General features: G+C 36.7%; 1 protein-coding gene across 1 annotated transcript in view; it reads left to right on the forward strand.

The window, feature by feature from the left end:
• The first annotated feature begins 300 nt into the window (after positions 1–300).
• Positions 301–19,557, forward strand: part of myg1 (myg1 exonuclease) — a 36,608-nt gene continuing 17,351 nt past the window's right edge. Inside the window, exons 1-2 of the mRNA XM_042505977.1 lie at positions 301–616; positions 3,909–4,013. Coding sequence (XP_042361911.1) covers positions 333–616; positions 3,909–4,013 — 389 coding nt within the window. The 5' untranslated portion in view covers positions 301–332. The remainder of the gene's footprint in view (positions 617–3,908; positions 4,014–19,557) is intronic.

Below are 19,557 nucleotides of genomic sequence, written 5' to 3' on the forward strand. Positions count from 1 at the left end.
AATTCTCCAAGTATGAAGCCGAAGGTTTTAAGTTTTTTTTTTTTACTGCCTTCAGCGCCCCCTGCTGTATGTCAGCGTACAAGCGCATTCTGATAAACGAACGGCGAATTATTATATTATATAAATAATAATAATAATAATTTATATATAACATTTCGTGCTCCATTTTACTTTAATAACATTACTATTATCATTTACGAAATTAAGAAATGTGATTAAAAAAACCCCAAAACTATTTCCCGGGTTTCTTCGATCCACAAAACAGTCGCACCATATCCGGTCCGGCTGTCAAATCTCTCCGTCACCGGCACGTCTCGTGTAGTCGTGTTTGAATGTGGCGTGCGTGCATCACAGCGCTAAAACGAACTAAATTTACGTCACAAATAAACTTAATTAAACCAGAAAGTGTTTTGCGACAGCTAAGTTCACGAGCTAACTGCCGTGGTTTGGACGTTTCTCGCTCAGCAGCACTGAGATTCATGTCGAGTGAACCGAAGAGGCTCCGCACTGAAAACATGACCGTCAAAAAAATCGGGACTCACAATGGAAGTTTTCACTGTGATGAAGTTTTAGCCTGTTTCTTCCTCAGACAGCTGCCTGAGTACAAGGTGGGTTCGTGATGCTGCTATAAAGGGCCACACAGCGATCATGCGACTTTGTGTTGTTCCCCAAATGCTGCTGTTTCAGTGCAGTTTGTGTCGTTACAACTTAAATTTAAGTATGTTGATAAAACGGCGTTTCTTCGGTTTTTTTTCTTCTGCATTCACTGAATATTGCGTTGACTGAATTTTGGATACGTTTTTATTTTATGTTTCTGTCACATAAGCCATGTCATGTTGTAACACTCCACATGGGGGTGGTGCTGTACAGATAATGGAGCTCATTGCAGTCTAATATAATATAATACTGTGGGTCAAAGAGGAAATAAGGTTTTCAAGCACCCAAAAATTTGAAAAAAAAAAGTGGATTTCGCCTTTTTTTTTTCTTTTTCTTTCTTTTTTTTTTTTTTTTTTTTTTTACTGTACATTGTAATCAAGTTTCCCTCGGATCCTAAAACGTCTTAAAATGCATTGAATTCATCCATGTAATAGTAAAGCCTTTATTGGTATTAAATTGACTTAAATTAATCTTTCTTAAGTCTTAAAAATGTCCAGGAAGTAGTATTATATTTTTCTGACGTTGCACATTCTCAAATAATTGGTAACATCTATTTTTTTTGTGAAATAATTTAATTAATTACTTTTCTTAAACTCATCCTGATGGAAGTCTAAGCACTGGAATCCCACATGCAGAGTGAGGAACACAAATCGCACAGAAATCCAGCCAGAAATAACAGATATTTCCCATTTCTGTTTGTAAAACTAAGAAAAATGATAAACATTTGGGCAGAATGAAATTGTCCCTCTTCGATTTTGGCTATTAGAAAGTTGGTCTTAAATTGTAATCTGAGTGGCATGTATGATGTGCAATTTTAGTAATTTTTTTTTTTTTAGTTGAAATATTAGATGTTTTTAACATGATTTACACAAAAACACCCCCCGCTCTAAAATGTCATTCACTGTAACATCTTATATCCAAAGAAATCACGTGAGGTTTACTAATAATTACATCAATTTTTAATTGTAATTTGATTTCTTGAAAGCTCACCAACATCATAACAAACACTGGATTTTATCTGTCAACAAAAGGTTTTATAAGAAATTGGATTTTATTTAAAATGCCATTAATGGTTTTTTTTTTATTTTTTATTATTATTTATAGTTGATTTGCTCACTTACTGATTGATGCAATTTTAATAATTTTGTGTAAACATAAGTATTTTTTTGTCATTACATAAATATTTGTGTTACACAGAATGCCTTTTATTAGAAGTGCACCATAATTGTCATTATTGCATTATTATTGGTATGTCTGTATCATTAATGACCAAGATTATAATTATTATTATTGTCTTTATATTCCACCAACAAGCCAATTGGAATCAAATAAAGCACTGGTACATTATTTTGTGTTATGATGCAGAGTTTGCATATATATATTAATTCAACTATAATCATATATTTTACATTTTAGAAAAAAGAAAATGCCATAGCAAAAGGTCAGTGAAATAAAGCTAAAACATTACACTTCACAGCCACTATAAACAAATTCACACATTTCCTTTAGGTGTATAATGACTTATAATCTAAACGTGCCTTAATGTTGTAATGAGAAATTACAACGGCAGTTTAGCATGACCAAGACTTTCCCGCATTTTATCTACGGCACAATCCCTGCCCCAGATGTAAACAAAGTTGCAGATATCTGTTACAGGATATATCATTTCATGTAATTATATTGATTGCCGTTTATTGGCTACTGTATATGTTAATATAGTCAATTTTCTGGACGCTGAATTGAGAAATTGTTGAGTTAGTCTAGCAAAATAAATACCAGACTAACGGGTATCATTTATAAAAAACATTTATAAATGCAGTATTGTCATAAAGCAGCTTGATTCATTGATTTGCAACATAGCCCATGTAGAACCAAATTAGAGAGCACACAAAGTGTAAAAAATGTGACAAAACCTCTACTGACAAGTAGATGGGAAACCTTACACCACTAGACAACAACACAATTTGAAAAAACTACAATATTGTTTTTTTCTGATACTGTTATAAGTTAGTCCACATCAATAATGTAAAAGCAGTATCATGTTTTGATGAGTGAGAAGCAGATATGTTTATTAAAAACTCCTCTTAATCACATAATGTGAACTACTAGACAATTTTCCCCTTCAAAAAATTTGTCACTTACAACATTGATGTTTAATAAGCTAGTATAATCCAGACAATAATTCAGACACCAATTTTATTATTATTTAAGAAAAGAAAAATTAAATGATTAAAACTCCCATTTAGTCAATGTCTACACAGTGTTGCATGACAATATCCTTTAAGATCAATTTTTCCAGTCCAGCACAGCATCACTCACCCCAGATCGCTACAGAACAACAGCGGTGCAGTTGGGCTCCAAACATTTTTGAAAGCCGTTTGTCTTTGGGTCATCTGCAGTCTACTTAGTGTTAAGAATAAATAAGTTTAAAACTGCAATTTGTCTGTCCATATTAAGTTAATCTGATATTCTCTGAGCATGTTCAGTAGCACCAACCCTGACCTTACTCTCTATGTCTTGTTAAGTCTGCAGAATAGCTTTGCTAAAGCAACATGCCTTTGAAATCCAGTTTATGAAAGTCATTATTGTGCACTTGACACTGAAACAGGAACACGTTCCTCTTGAAATCTGCACAGATTTTAATGCCGAGCTTCAAATGTCTTTCACCAATGACTGCCGATTTCCTCTTTTCTTATTGTTCTGTCGCTCAGAGGGATCTTTGTCTCTTTCTGCTCTTTCAGTTGTCAGTCTCTTTGAACCTTTGTACAGCGATTTGTTCTACATGTACAATTCAAACCTTTCATACAAAACCCATGAATTTGTCAAGAGGTCCATCTGTAACCTAAAAGCTTCGAAAGACCGTTCAGAAATACAGGAGTAGTCCTCTCAGCCATCTGACTGTTCGGTACAGTGAAGCTTGATTGGGTACAGACGGTGCCCAATCACGCTTTTGAGGCAGGCAATTTCAAACTTTGGGACGTTAGTGTATGTGAGCAAAAAAATTACAGACTGTGCCCATAAGAGCTCAAAACCTTCCACAGTCCTGCTTCCAGTTGGTCCAATTAGGGTCACACTCTTTATAATAATCAGTTTTGGCAGAATTTGGCTATTTGATAGAAAAGGTTAGAAAACTTAAATGAGGCCTATAGATAAAGTCCAGATGTCATTTCTTTCCTGAAAATCTATGAGATGCTTGATTATAGAAGATTGCAGATCTAACAAACTTTCTATTCATTGCACAGGATGCCGAGATCTATTCGGACCAGGGACCCCACACAGCTGGCAGAGTGCGACATCGTTGTAGACGTTGGAGGAGAGTTTGACCCAAAGAGGCATCGCTATGACCATCATCAGAGGTACAACTTTTGGCAGTTAACCGCTGTAAAGACATGAAGTTTATTACGTTTTTGGTTTCAGTAGATGTTTGGATTTTTATTCACTAAGTCTGGGGCAAGTATGAATATTTATTGTTCATCACTTCATGGCAATCATTGTGGGTATATTTTAATATGGCAAATTATTATACAGTGTTTCTTTTTTAAATCGGTGCTAAATTAATACTTTAGAAACCATAAATTACTTAGTTTCTCACAGAGTAATTTAGTGAGATGTTTTATGCCTGCTGAAAATGAGAGTTCAGGTTTGACTTTAAATTACCATGGAGTCCAGTGTGGTGGACTTCAGCCAACGAACTTGATGTTTTATCTTTACATGAACAGATTTTGTAATACATGCATAAATCACTGTTGGACCATGGAGTGTTTTTTCTGCTCTCTGATCACTCAGGATTTATGTGAAGGTAAAATAAATGCACACCGTGTTTTTAGTGATTCTAAAACTATCAGACATTGTGAAATATGCCTCTTTCACGTCGATCATTTTGACACGTCACAGCTGCAAAGCACAGGGGTAACAGATATTAATGATGGATGACTCATTCATTCAGATTTGTCAGTAAGCCATGTCACAGAGCCAGCTGCCGCAACTACTCCAACAAATTACACCTGAGCTTTTCCTGCTTTAACCTGTTGTGTATCTGCTGTGAGAAATCCCAGCTGTCTTGGTGTTCATTAGCGATATTATTGGCCAATATTAGCTTAGTGCAAATATATCTGCATTGGCTGTAGCTGAAACAGTCGTGTAATTGGTTTGTGGATCAGTGAAAAAATTAGGTGGAAAACTATTTTGATAATTGATTTGATTGTGTAAGTTAATTTTCAAGCAGAAAAATATAATTTGCAAATATGGGGATTTGTTGCTTTTCATTGTATTATCATTTTAAACTCGATATCTATTATCTTTGATTGTGGACATTTGATGAGACTTTGGGGATTTTTTAAAAAACAAAGGCAGATTAATCTGTAATGAGTATAGTCTTTTGTTGTGGCCTAAAATCAGCTTATAAAACAGATTTTTCATCGATATCGTCTGTGATTCCTGGGAGCATCTGGTTTACAAGATAAATCAAATGTATCATTTGAAATGAGACTTCTCAAACCCTTTAACAGTCACAGTAAGAAATGCTGTTTCAAAAAATGATACGACATTATAGACCATAGAGTATGTTAACAAAATGCATCCATTTATTCAGAAAAAAAACAACATTTTCTTTGTACAATGTGTTTAAAAAGAGCAAAAAGTGGTTGTAATATAATCGAATTCTGGGGTTAAAAGTAACATCATATAATAAACATCTAATAATAAATAAGAAAAAATAAGTAGGTGCAAATAAAAATAAATCCCAGTCGAAAAAATTTGTGAGGAATTACAAAAAAATTGCAATATAATATAATGAAAATCAAAAAAATACAATTCACTTAATACAATAAACAAATGAACAAACAAACAAACAAAAAAAAAATAAATAAATTCACTTAAGTACTGAGTATCAAAAAACTATGATAATATATGGTATAAAAAAACAATAATAAGTTCAGTATGAAAAATAGAACTGAATACAATTACAGTATGATTATAATAACAAAATCTAAAACCTCCAGTCCAGGTTAATGGGCAGGGCTGATGTTGCCGTGACATCACAAATGATGTCACCAGTCCAGGTTAATGGGCAGGGCTGATGTGCCGTGACATCACAAATGATGTGACATCACAAATGATGTGACATCACAAATGATGTCACCAGTCAGGTTAATGGGCAGGGCTGATGTGCCGTGACATCATGAATGATGTCACCAGTCCAGCTTCATAGGCAAGACTTATGTGCCGTGACATCATGTATGATGTCACCAGTCAAGGTATTTGGGCAGGGGTTTATGGCTTGTGACATCACCAATGATGTCACCATCTGTTTCAGAGAGTTTATGAATAGAACCCCTGGTCTGCGTTCAGATCATCGTTCCCTCCAGTCTCTGGAGGGAGTGTTGCTGGACTGCTCTGATGCCCGGGGCCCAGCCGCTGGCAGCGCCTTGCTTCATGCTACATGTTGCGGGCCAGCTGTTTCGCGTAGGGGCTCGGACAAGCCAGAAGTGTCCGAGCCCGCAGCGCAAGCGCGAAACTGACTGAGACTGCGCCAGGCTGACCTTGTGGAGACCAGAGAACCAAGCGGGTGGGTGGGTTGGGTGGCAAAGAAACAAACACATCAGTCACCATGGACGGTTACATAGTGGACGTCGGAGGAGCTGTTTACATCCAGCCATTAGCCGAAAATCACTGCAATGTATCAACAGCAGGTGACGAAGACTGACGGAGGTTAAACTGAGTCACTTAATGATACCTTCAAGCTCCATTCAGTTAAAATGAGCACTAAGCGAAAGTCAAGTTCTCACGATGTGTTCAATGCGACCCTGTAAAGATTTAGGTTTTTGGCGAAAAACAATCAATAATAAACAAATCAATAATACTGGCATTCACCGTATAAGTGGCAAATAATTTCTTTTTCTTAATTACAAGACAGATTTTTCATCAGTATCGTCTGTGATTCCTGGAGCATCTGGTTTACAAGATAAATCAAATGTATCATTTGAAATGAGACTTCTCAAAACCCTTTAACAGTCACAGTAAAGAAATGCTGTTTCAAAAAATGATACAACATTATAGACCATAGAGTATGTTAACAAAATGCATCCATTTATTCGGAAAAAAAACAACATTTTCTTTGTATAATGTGTTTAAAAAGAGCAAAAGTGGTTGTAATATAATAGAATTCTGGGGTTAAAGAAACATCATATAATAAAACATCTAATAATAAATAAGAAAAAATAAGTAGGTGCAAATAAAAATAAATCCAGTCGAAAAAATTTGTGAGGGAATTACAAAAAAATTGCAATATAATATAATGAAAATCAAAAAATGCAATTCACTCAATACAATAAACAAATGAACAAACAAACAAACAAAAAAAATAAAATAAATTCACTTAAGTACTGAGTATCAAAAAAACTATGATAATAATATATGGTATAAAAAAACCAATAATAAGTTCAGTATGAAAAATAGAACTGAATACAATTACAGTATGATTATAATAACAAAATCTAAAAACCTCCAGTCCAGGTTAATGGGCAGGGCTGATGTGCCGTGACATCACAAATGATGTCACTAGTCCAGCTTCATGGGCAAGACTTATGTGCCGTGACATCACGAATGATGTCAGCAGTCCAGCTTCATGGGCAAGATTTATGTGCCGTGACATCATGAATGATGTCAGCAGTCAAGGCAGGGATTATGCCTTGTGACATCACCAATGATGTCACCATCTGTTTCAGAGAGTTTATGAATAGAACCCCTGGTCTGCGTTCAGATCATCGTTCCCTCCAGTCTCTGGAGGGAGTGTTGCTGGACTGCTCTGATGCCCGGGGCCCAGCCGCTGGCAGCGCCTTGCTTCATGCTACATGTTGCGGGCCAGCTGTTTCGCGTAGGGCTCGGACAAGCCAGAAGTGTGTCCGAGCCCGCAGCGCAAGCGCGAAACTGACTGAGACTGCGCCAGGCTGACCTTGTGGAGACCAGAGAACCAAAGCGGGTGGGGTTTTAGGGTGGCAAAGAAACAAAACACATCAGTCACCATGGACGGTTACATAGTGGACGTCGGAGGAGCTGTTTACATCCAGCCATTAGCCGAAAATCACTGCAATGTATCAACAGCTGGTGACGAAGACTGACGGAGGTTAAACTGAGTCACTTAATGATACCTTCAAGCTCCATTCAGTTAAAATGAGCACTAAGCGAAAGTCAAGTTCTCATGATGTGTTCAATGCGACCCTGTAAGATTTAGGTTTTGGCGAAAAACAATCAATAATAAACAAATCAATAATACTGGCATTCACCGTATAAGTGGCAAATAATTTCTTTTTCTTAATTACAAGACAGATTTTTCATCAATATCGTCTGTGATTCCTGGAGCATCTGGTTTACAAGATAAATCAAATGTATCAGTGTAAACGAGACTTCTCAAACCCTTTAACAGTCACAGTAAGAAATGCTGTTTCAAAAAATGATACAACATTATAGACCATAGAGTATGTTAACAAAATGCATCCATTTATTCAGAAAAAAAAAACAACATTTTCTTTGTATAATGTGTTTAAAAAGAGCAAAAGTGGTTGTAATATAATAGAATTCTGGGGTTAAAGTAACATCATATAATAAACATCTAATAATAAATAAGAAAAAAATAAGTAGGTGCAAATAAAAATAATCCAGTCGAAAAAAATTTGTGAGGAATTACAAAAAAATGCAATATAATATAATGAAAATCAAAAAATACAATTCACTCAATACAATAAACAAATGAACAAACAACAAACAAACAAAATAAAAAATAAATTCACTTAAGTACTGAGTATCAAAAACTATGATAACATATGGTATAAAAAACCAATAATAAGTTCAGTATGAAAAATAGAACTGAATACAATTACAGTATGATTATAATAACAAAATCTAAAACCTCCAGTCCAGGTTAATGGGCAGGGCTGATGTGCCGTGACATCACGAATGATGTCACCAGTCCAGGTTAATGGGCAAGACTTATGTGCCGTGACATCACGAATTATGTCAGCAGTCCAGCTTCATGGGCAAGACTTATGTGCCGTGACATCATGAATGATGTCACCAGTCAAGGCAGGGATTATGCCTTGTGACATCACAATGATGTCACACCATCTGTTTCAGAGAGTTTATGAATAGAACCCCTGGTCTGCGTTCAGATCATCGTTCCCTCCAGTCTCTGGAGGGAGTGTTGCTGGACTGCTCTGATGCCGGGGCCCAGCCGCTGGCAGCGCCTTGCTTCATGCTACATGTTGCGGGCCAGCTGTTTCGCGTAGGGCTCGGACAAGCCAGAAGTGTCCGAGCCCGCAGCGCAAGCGCGAAAACTGACTGAGACTGCGCCAGGCTGACCTTGTGGAGACCAGAGAACCAAGCGGGTGGGTGGGTGGCAAAGAAACAAACACATCAGTCACCATGGACGGTTACATAGTGGACGTCGGAGGAGCTGTTTACATCCAGCCATTAGCCGAAAATCAAGTGCAATGTATCAACAGCCGGTGACGAAGACTGACGGAGGTTAAACTGAGTCACTTAATGATACCTTCAAGCTCCATTCAGTTAAAATGAGCACTAAGCGAAAGTCAAGTTCTCATGATGTGTTCAATGCGACCCTGTAAGATTTAGGTTTTGGCGAAAAAACAATCAATAATAAACAAATCAATAATACTGGCATTCACCGTATAAGTGGCAATAATTTCTTTTTCTTAATTACAAGACAGATTTTTCATCGATATCGTCTGTGATTCCTGGGAGCATCTGGTTTACAAGATAAAATCAAATGTATCAGTGTAAATGAGACTTCTCAAACCCTTTAACAGTCACAGTAACAAATGCTGTTTCAAAAAATGATACGACATTATAGACCATAGAGTATGTTAACAAAATGCATCCATTATTCAGAAAAAAAAACAACATTTTCTTTGTACAATGTGTTTAAAAGAGCAAAAGTGGTTGTAATATAATCGAATTCTGGGGTTAAAGTAACATCATATAATAAACATCTAATAATAAATAAGAAAAAATAAGTAGGTGCAAATAAAAATAAATCCAGTCGAAAAAAATTTGTGAGGAATTACAAAAAAATTGCAATATAATATAATGAAAATCAAAAAATACAATTCACTCAATACAATAAACAAATGAACAAACAAACAAACAAAAAAAATAAAAATAAATTCACTTAAGTACTGAGTATCAAAAACTATGATAATATATGGTATAAAAAACCAATAATAAGTTCAGTATGAAAAATAGAACTGAATACAATTACAGTATGATTATAATAACAAAATCTAAAACCTCCAGTCCAGGTTAATGGGCAGGGCTGATGTGCCGTGACATCACAATGATGTCACCAGTCCAGGTTAATGGGCAGGGCTGATGTGCCGTGACATCACAATGATGTCACCAGTCCAGGTTAATGGGCAGGGCTGATGTGCCGTGACATCACAAATGATGTCACCAGTCCAGCTTCATGGGCAAGACTTATGTGCCGTGACATCACAAATGATGTCAGCAGTCAAGGCAGGGATTATGCCTTGTGACATCACCAATGATGTCACCATCTGTTTCAGAGAGTTTATGAATAGAACCCCTGGTCTGCGTTCAGATCATCGTTCCCTCCAGTCTCTGGAGGGAGTGTTGCTGGACTGCTCTGATGCCCGGGGCCCAGCCGCTGGCAGCGCCTTGCTTCATGCTACATGTTGCGGGCCAGCTGTTTCGCGTAGGGCTCGGACAAGCCAGAAGTGTCCGAGCCCGCAGCGCAAGCGCGAAAACTGACTGAGACTGCGCCAGGCTGACCTTGTGGAGACCAGAGAACCAAGCGGGTGGGTGGGTGGCAAAGAAACAAACACATCAGTCACCATGGACGGTTACATAGTGGACGTCGGAGGAGCTGTTTACATCCAGCCATTAGCCGAAAATCAAGTGCAATGTATCAACAGCCGGTGACGAAGACTGACGGAGGTTAAACTGAGTCACTTAATGATACCTTCAACCTCCATTCAGTTAAAATGAGCACTAAGCGAAAGTCAAGTTCTCATGATGTGTTCAATGCGACCCTGTAAGATTTAGGTTTTGGCGAAAAACAATCAATAATAAACAAATCAATAATACTGGCATTCACCGTATAAGTGGCAAATAATTTCTTTTTCTTAATTACAAGACAGATTTTTCATCAATATCGTCTGTGATTCCTGGGAGCATCTGGTTTACAAGATAAATCAAATGTATCATTTGAAATGAGACTTCTCAAACCCTTTAACAGTCACAGTAAGAAATGCTGTTTCAAAAAATGATACAACATTATAGACCATAGAGTATGTTAACAAAATGCATCCATTTATTCGGAAAAAAAAACAACATTTTCTTTGTATAATGTGTTTAAAAAGAGCAAAAGTGGTTGTAATATAATCGAATTCTGGGGTTAAAGTAACATCATATAATAAACATCTAATAATAAATAAGAAAAAAATAAGTAGGTGCAAATAAAAATAAATCCAGTCGAAAAAATTTGTGAGGAATTACAAAAAAATTGCAATATAATAATGAAAATCAAAAAATACAATTCACTCAATACAATAAAAAATGAACAAACAAACAAACAAAAAAATAAAAAAATAAATTCACTTAAGTACTGAGTATCAAAAACAATGATAATATATGGTATAAAAAACCAATAATAAGTTCAGTATGAAAAATAGAACTGAATACAATTACAGTATGATTATAATAACAAAATCTAAAACCTCCAGTCCAGGTTAATGGGCAGGGCTGATGTGCCGTGACATCACAAATGATGTCACCAGTCCAGGTTAATGGGCAGGGCTGATGTGCCGTGACATCACGAATGATGTCAGCAGTCCAGCTTCATGGGCAAGACTTATGTGCCATGACATCATGAATGATGTCACCAGTCAAGGCAGGGATTATGCCTTGTGACATCACCAATGATGTCACCATCTGTTTCAGAGAGTTTATGAATAGAACCCCTGGTCTGCGTTCAGATCATCGTTCCCTCCAGTCTCTGGAGGGAGTGTTGCTGGACTGCTCTGATGCCCGGGGCCCAGCCGCTGGCAGCGCCTTGCTTCATGCTACATGTTGCGGGCCAGCTGTTTCGCGTAGGGCTCGGACAAGCCAGAAGTGTCCCGAGCCCGCAGCGCAAGCGCGAAACTGACTGAGACTGCGCCAGGCTGACCTTGTGGAGACCAGAGAACCAAGCGGGTGGGTGGGTGGCAAAGAAACAAAACATCAGTCACCATGGACGGTTACATAGTGGACGTCGGAGGAGCTGTTTACATCCAGCCACTAGCCGAAAAATCACTGCAATGTGTCAACAGCTGGTGACGAAGACTGACGGAGGTTAAACTGAGTTACTTAATGATACCTTCAAGCTCCATTCAGTTAAAATGAGCACTAAGCGAAAGTCAAGTTCTCATGATGTGTTCAATGCGACCCTGTAAGATTTAGGTTTTGGCGAAAAACAATCAATAATAAACAAAATCAATAATACTGGCATTCACCGTATAAGTGGCAAATAATTTCATTTTCATAATTACAAGACAGATTTTTCATCGATATCGTCTGTGATTCCTGGGAGCATCTGGTTTACAAGATAAATCAAATGTATCAGTGTAAACGAGACTTCTCAAACCCTTTAACAGTCACAGTAAGAAATGCTGTTTCAAAAAATGATACGACATTATAGACCATAGAGTAAGTTAACAAAATGCATCCATTTATTCAGAAAAAAAAAACAACATTTTCTTTGTATAATGTGTTTAAAAAGAGCAAAAGTGGTTGTAATATAATCGAATTCTGGGGTTTTAAAGTAACATCATATAATAAACATCTAATAATAAATAAGAAAAAATAAGTAGGTGCAAATAAAAATAAATCCAGTCAAAAAAATTTGTGAGGAATTACAAAAAAATTGCAATATAATAATAAAATGAAAATCAAAAAATACAATTCACTCAATACAGTAAACAAATGAACAAACAAACAAAAAAATAAAAAAATAAATTCACTTAAGTACTGAGTATCAAAAACTATGATAACATATGGTATAAAAAACCAATAATAAGTTCAGTATGAAAAATAGAACTGAATACAATTACAGTATGATTATATTATGATTATAATTAATAACAAAATAACAAAATCTAAAACCTCCAGTCGCCGCCTTCCTCTTATTTAAATATATATATCCTATATATAAATATATATAAATATATAGAGGGGAGGCGGTGAGCTTCACCTCTGCCGCCTTCCTCTCATTTAAACGAACGGGCGAGTTGCAAGGAATTAAAAATTACTTGGACAGGACCTTTCACAGATAACACCACCCTTCCCCCAAAAAATCACAAGGTGCTTAATATGAAAAACAAAAGAGACAGATAGCAAAATTACACAGCACAGGGCTGACAAGTTCAAACAAAGCAGCAGCAAATAAGATGAGACAAACAAACAACAGGTTATTAGCATTTTGGACAGGCTAAACAAAGGTTGTCTGAATAAAAAGGGGTCCTTATCAAAACCATTACTGATATAATATATTGACACAAAAAAGGCTATGGGTCCATATATTTTTCTTTTTAATTTTATAAAATCTCTAATATTAATATCAGTGTCCGCCTAAAAGTCCAGTGTCAGTCAGGCTCTGTTTTGTTTTCACAGGTGAGAAGAATTGGCAAAAATCTATTAAGCTGTAAATGTTGTGAGGCCAGTGTGTTCACGAGGTATCGATGTACACATTAACCTTTAAAGACCTCGCTTTAAGTTTTAATCTTGTTATTTCCCCTCTCATGGCTTCTTGAACTCAAACAGGATTTCGGACCTGTTGCTCTTTTTTTGTTGTTGTCCAGAAATCAAAGTTTAAAGAATCATATCCACATTATCTGAAGTGGAAGGATGAGAGTTTATTTCTCTGTGGCTTCTCGTTCTGACATCCTTGAATAGTGTTGGACCCTGAAGGAAGACGCTCTGTTTATTGCTGAATTTCCTGCCAAAATTCCGTCCGAATGATTTCATTCACTCAAAGTCTCATCACGTTGAGTAATCAGCCAATTCCAGATGTCTTGTCAGCTTAATGTGCTGATGATAATCAGTGATAGCTTTTATGACCACGGTGATAAAGATATGCCAGGGCTCTCTTCCTGGCAGGTGGTTAGTGATAATTAGTGCTCTTTCAATTGAATGCCCCCCTGCTGCTGGTTCACGAGGCACAGAGGCTGCCACAACACTGTCAGGGGCCGCAGGAGAATGTGGCTGTCACTCACATGCACAAGATGGGATGTACTGAAAGTGGGCTCGGGTGCTGGAGGAAGTTCGAGAACAATTAAGAGTCCTCATTTTAATTTAAGAACAGTGACAGTGCACAGATGAAGTTGACAGTAATATCAGCACATCACAGTGAGAACTGCAAGAGCCTGCCTTGAATTTAAACCATATAAAGGGGGTTCAACATTTTAGGGAATATGCTTATTTACTTTTTTGTTGATAATTATATTAAAAAAAACTGATGCTACTAGCAGATCTGTTTGATATGAAGCTGTGGCCAGTAGCTGGTCAGGTTAGTATTTATAGACAGGAAACTTCTGTCCAAAAGCAACTAAATCTGCCCTACCAGCACCTTCATGGCTCACTGAACAACATGTTCAGTTTACACTGCATAAAATCCAGTTAAACAGAAAAACAGAAAATGTGTCAGGAGAGGTCAAGAAGCCAGAAGCTTATGCAAACAGACCCCCCCCCCCCCCCCCAAAAAAAATGAACAAAAAATAAACAATAACCCCTAAATTGAAAAAGTAACTGGTCATTAAACATGATCATAAATAAATGAAAAACAACAAAAACCAGGAAGTACATAGGATGCAATACAAAGTGTTAAGTAAAGAAGAAATATTTATACATATGTATGTCCAGAAATAACTAAACATTGTGAATTAACTGTAATGATAATTTACTTTTAATTTCTGATGACAATGAGCTCCAAAACCAAACCATTATGTCAAAAACCAAAGAGTAAAAACACCATTTCGCCATTATTCTCACTGACTAGAGGCTTGTTGTCACCGTGAAGTTGCCGAGCAACCAACCAAGACTCCAGCACAATGACTGTATCTAAAGATAAACATTACAGCTCTTCAAAAGTGAAGCAAAAAATCTTGATCACCTCCCAGTGGCAGGCTGCAGTATAGATCATAAAGTAAAAAAAAATCAAAGCACAAACCAAATACATTTTTCCCAACAATTGTTTCTGTCAGGTTGTGTTGTTCATATCACACTGCTGTATGTTAAAGATTTGTTTTTCTCTGATAAGTTTAGTTTAATTTAGTTATTTCTTGTTTTAAAAGGGCATTTTGATGTTGTGATTGACAGCTGTGTGTGTCAGTCAGTGTTGGGTCAGCAGGTTGTGTGGGTGGGAATAATGGATGTATAAAAAGAACTGGACACAGCTTTGGAGGCAAACCTCTGGTCATTACTATGAAATCTGCTCATTGCCACATTAAGCTGAAAAAGTTTGACCCTCAGACCCAGACTCTGACTCCAAAAGACAACAGTGCAAGATGGCAGGGAATATTTTGGCTTCATTTTTGTACTGTGGCAGAAAGTCATGAGGGGTCATCCATCTTTATAAACCATCTATGCCACAGGAAGTCACTGCGACCATTCAGGAAAAAGTCCCCGCAAAACAAGAAGTAGTCCTTCAGACAAAACCAAGCTAGCCGTCTCCAGTCTTTATGCCAAGAAAAGCCCAAAATGTTGAACTGTTCCTTTAAAAACAGTTTCAAAGACAGTTAATAAGGAATAATTTCTTGTCTTTAATCCAAACTTTGGAAAAGACTATTTAGTTAATGTGATTACCAATGATTTCCCCTCAGACTCAAACCTGAAGACAAAAAAAGAGGAATGTGAGAAACTGTAGCTATGGAAAACTTTTATCTTTGACATTTCTTATAAGTTCCTTAAGCAGGGAAGAGGCTGTAAGAGTCGGAGGCATGAGAAATGTTCTCCAAATACTGACTGAAGGTTAATAAAGCACAACGGATTAGATCTGGTAGAGACTGTGTGTGAGGTCGCTCACAGTAGAAACTGCACTCACTGCTCCCACTCAGGGAAAAAAATAAAGCAAGCAAACACATTTTTGCAACAATGATGAATGTGGTCAGCATTTTGCAGTAGCTCCACCAGCAGAGAAATGTAATAGCTAAACACCTTTGTGTTGTGACATCATTCAAGTTTCTTTCACTGGCTGTGGAGTCATCATTTCCTTGTATTCACCAAAACTGCATAACGCATGATAACATGGTCTCAGTAACGGAAAAATGAGTAGAGGAGGTTTCTTTGAACTTTGCTTCCATTTATTTATATGGTTCATGACCATAATGACATGGTATGGAGCACAAAACATATAATAATAACAAAAAAACAATACAAAGCCATAGGGCAGGGCATGGTCAAAATACAACAAATATTGATTTAACAACAAATATTACTATTATTATTAGAGAATATAGAAAAAATAAAATCAGAGGAAAATGATCTTTAGTAGTATTTTTTTGCATTTTGACAAGACAGAGTCAATGAGGAGAAAAGTCAACTCCCCTCACTTCTGCTCATTACCAGCCATTTCAGTTCGCACGAATGCAGCCACCTCTTCCAAGTTTGTGCTGTTTCCTCTTCTGCACAGATGAAGTTTTCTGCACAATCTCTTGAAAGTCCTTATACGTATCACCAAACTGTGTTTATGCGCTATAAGAGAAATAATTTCTTTGTTTCCAAAACTGATTCTGAAGAACAATTTCCCCAATCTATCTACACAAGGCATTTTGTAGAGGTTTGTTTAATTTATTCACTGAAGTTCAACTGAAATGTCAAGTTTATTCTGGACATTTAGACATAATTCTCTCAGTGCAAAAAAAGAAATCCTTCCCCTTTATATCCCTTTCACTAATACTGAAAGTTCCACTTAGTCCTTGACTTTTTGACATTATTCTGGTAATGCAAAATAAAAAAAGAACTTTCTCCTCTCATTTCTTCCCCTTATGCCTGGCTCAAGTACTTTTACTTACACTATTCTTTACATTTTTTTCTTGGTGATCAACACATACTCTGTTTATCATTTGTATCAATAATTTACATCCTATATCTGACTTAAAATTTGTACACAGTAAAAAGGAATACAGGGATTGTCTTAAAACTTCGACTTTAATCTGGAAAGATTTCGATTTTCTTCCCATAATGCAAGAACAAACAATATTGAATGCTCTGTTCTCCACTTTTTGACGTTATTCTGGTAATGCAACAAAAAAAAAGAACTTCCACATGTCAGTTTTCCTCTTATGCCTGGCCCTAATAGTCCTCCATACACATAAATCCATTAAATGAATGTGGCATTAAAGTTTTCTCTTGGTGATCAACACATATACTGTATATGATGTATCATTTGTAACAATAAATTACATCTTATATTTAATGCAACGTGTGTACACAGTAAAAATGAATACATTGATAATTCCTCTCCTAAAAATCTAATACGGAAGGATCGATGCCAACCCCAGTCTTATAGCACTGGCTTACAAATATTAAATTGTTCTCAAATCTTACTAATCCTGCGAAAAGAAGGGGTTAAATCAGCAGAGAGTCAGAGACATTACAGTTTCTGAAGTGTCGCTATAAAGTCATGTAGTCGTCTCTACAGTCCTGAGGGTCACAGTCAGATCTAACTGAATTAGAAAGGAGCGTTCCTCGACCTTTGCTTGTTTACAACCAGAAGGAAAACAGCAGTAGTCAGAGAGGCATAGATGGACAAAATGTTCTCAATGAATGAAATAAACACAGACCAAGGTCATTATGACAGGAGCGATGAGTTAAAGCTGAAGAGCCCATCTTGTCACATTATTTTGATTAAAAAAAAAAGTCGACTTTAAAGCTTATGTAAGCCCAAACTGCTCTGCCACAGGAACTCTCTCTCTGCAAGAAAATTTTCCCATCACTTATGGGACTTTTGTGCTCAGAATGATGGGAAATTACTGACCAGTTACAACAGTCTTTTCATAAGGTGCTTGAATATCTCTTCTGAGGCGTCAAGTAGGGGACAGATTCATGCAGCATCATTTTGTGCACACAGGATGCAATAAAGCCATTCTTTCTAATAAGCGTAAGGATGTGGTGCAGCTGGTGCAGTACGGGAATCGTAGTCAGTAATACTCAATTCTTGCCAAAATCATCCCAGCTCTTGGTTTTATCCCCCACTTTACCTTGATTTCGTCCTATGTGGTAAATGCTAGTTTGCCATCTTTGACTTCACACCAGTCGTTTGAGGAACTCTCCTTGGTGTGCTGGAAATTTTCTTCAGCCATTCTCCGTTTCAATCTATCATTTTCCTCTCGCTCATTCACTTCCATCTCCTGATAATCAGCATAGAAATGCCTCAGCTTGGCCAATTAGTCCTTTAATGGCTGTGATTACCCCCTGCTTCCCTAGCATGTCACTCATTCATTTGACGGTCTGTTTTCCGCTGTGCTGCAGCCCAAGCATCCTAATTAAGCCTGAATTAAATGACCAGCGGTGGCTGGGTGCTGGAGCCCACCCATCTCAGCACGTGGCTGAGGAGAGACCTCCGGTGGTTTTTCTTCGCGTGTTCTCACGCCAGAGCACGCTTTCTCTCGCTCTCTCTCTGGTCAATGCAAACACGCTCTCTGAAGCTGAAGAGCATTTATGGATTCAAGTCCCCTTTTATTGACAATGAAGAAAGAAACAGAGAGAGCTGCACTTGGTCAAGTCAATAAGTGATAGTTCAAAAATAAGGCTCTCTTCAAGCATTGGGCAAGTAGTCACATAAGAATTAAAAACAATGGCTGTCCAGCTTACGTAATCTAGAAATCGATGGTATACATTTGCAGTCTGAAACTCTGATTCTAAGTAAAAATGCATTATTTTTTAATCAATTAATAAAGGATTTTTACTCCAAATCGGACTGTACCACAGACTCCTACATCAAGTAAGCTGTACAGTCATTGTGCAGATCATGTGCCTTTTATTGATATCTGATTGACATCCCATAATATAAGTTGAATGGTCTGTTTATAAGCAGAACACTGATGTTAAACCTTTTGAAACCTGGATTGACATTACTTTTCTTGTGCTGCAATAAGATGTCTTTCAAAAGTATATAAACCTCTGAGCTCTGAGCAGATTGGTTTAATCTCTTTAAAAAAATGGAAAAAAGGCAATGAGCGACTTGGCAAGAAATGAACTACAAATTGCAAGATTTAGTAGATTTAGAATTTCTATTTTTTAAAGCTAGCGAATAAATGTTTAACAATTTTTATAATCATTATTTTAAAGGCTTTTTGTAGCTTTTCACCAATTTCTTGCTATATTTTGGGTCATTTCTTGTTAAATTGCTCATTGCCTTCTTCTCTCGATTTTCTCAGATTTCAAAAGATTAATGTCCTGAGCTTTGGCTTTAGTATTGACTGGTTAGATATTGTCTGCCTATAGACTATGTAGTGTTTCTTACTTTTTACTACAAGCTCTTTTACATTTCCTTTAAATGTTAGCGACATGGTAGTCAGTACTGCTATAACACCTGGCAAACAAGTGATCACTTAAGCTCATAATTTGATTTAATTAAAAAATTACATAAGCAAAGCAACTCTTCTAATTCTCTTCACTGCTAAATCTGTTAAGGAGGCAATAGATTTTTGATTATTTCCATTCTTGATTAAATGTTATGTCTATAAAATGTGAAAAACGTAGTTTAAGAGTAGTTTAAAATATCAATCAGAGTTTCCCTACTTATGAAAACTTATGTTTTCAAATTTCTTTTTGTGTCGGACCAGCAAGCCGTAAGCCAAAGATATTCAGTTTACAACAAAAATATGGCAT

Source organism: Plectropomus leopardus, chromosome 2, assembly GCF_008729295.1.
Source record: "Plectropomus leopardus isolate mb chromosome 2, YSFRI_Pleo_2.0, whole genome shotgun sequence".
NCBI classification, from domain to species: domain Eukaryota; kingdom Metazoa; phylum Chordata; class Actinopteri; order Perciformes; family Serranidae; genus Plectropomus; species Plectropomus leopardus.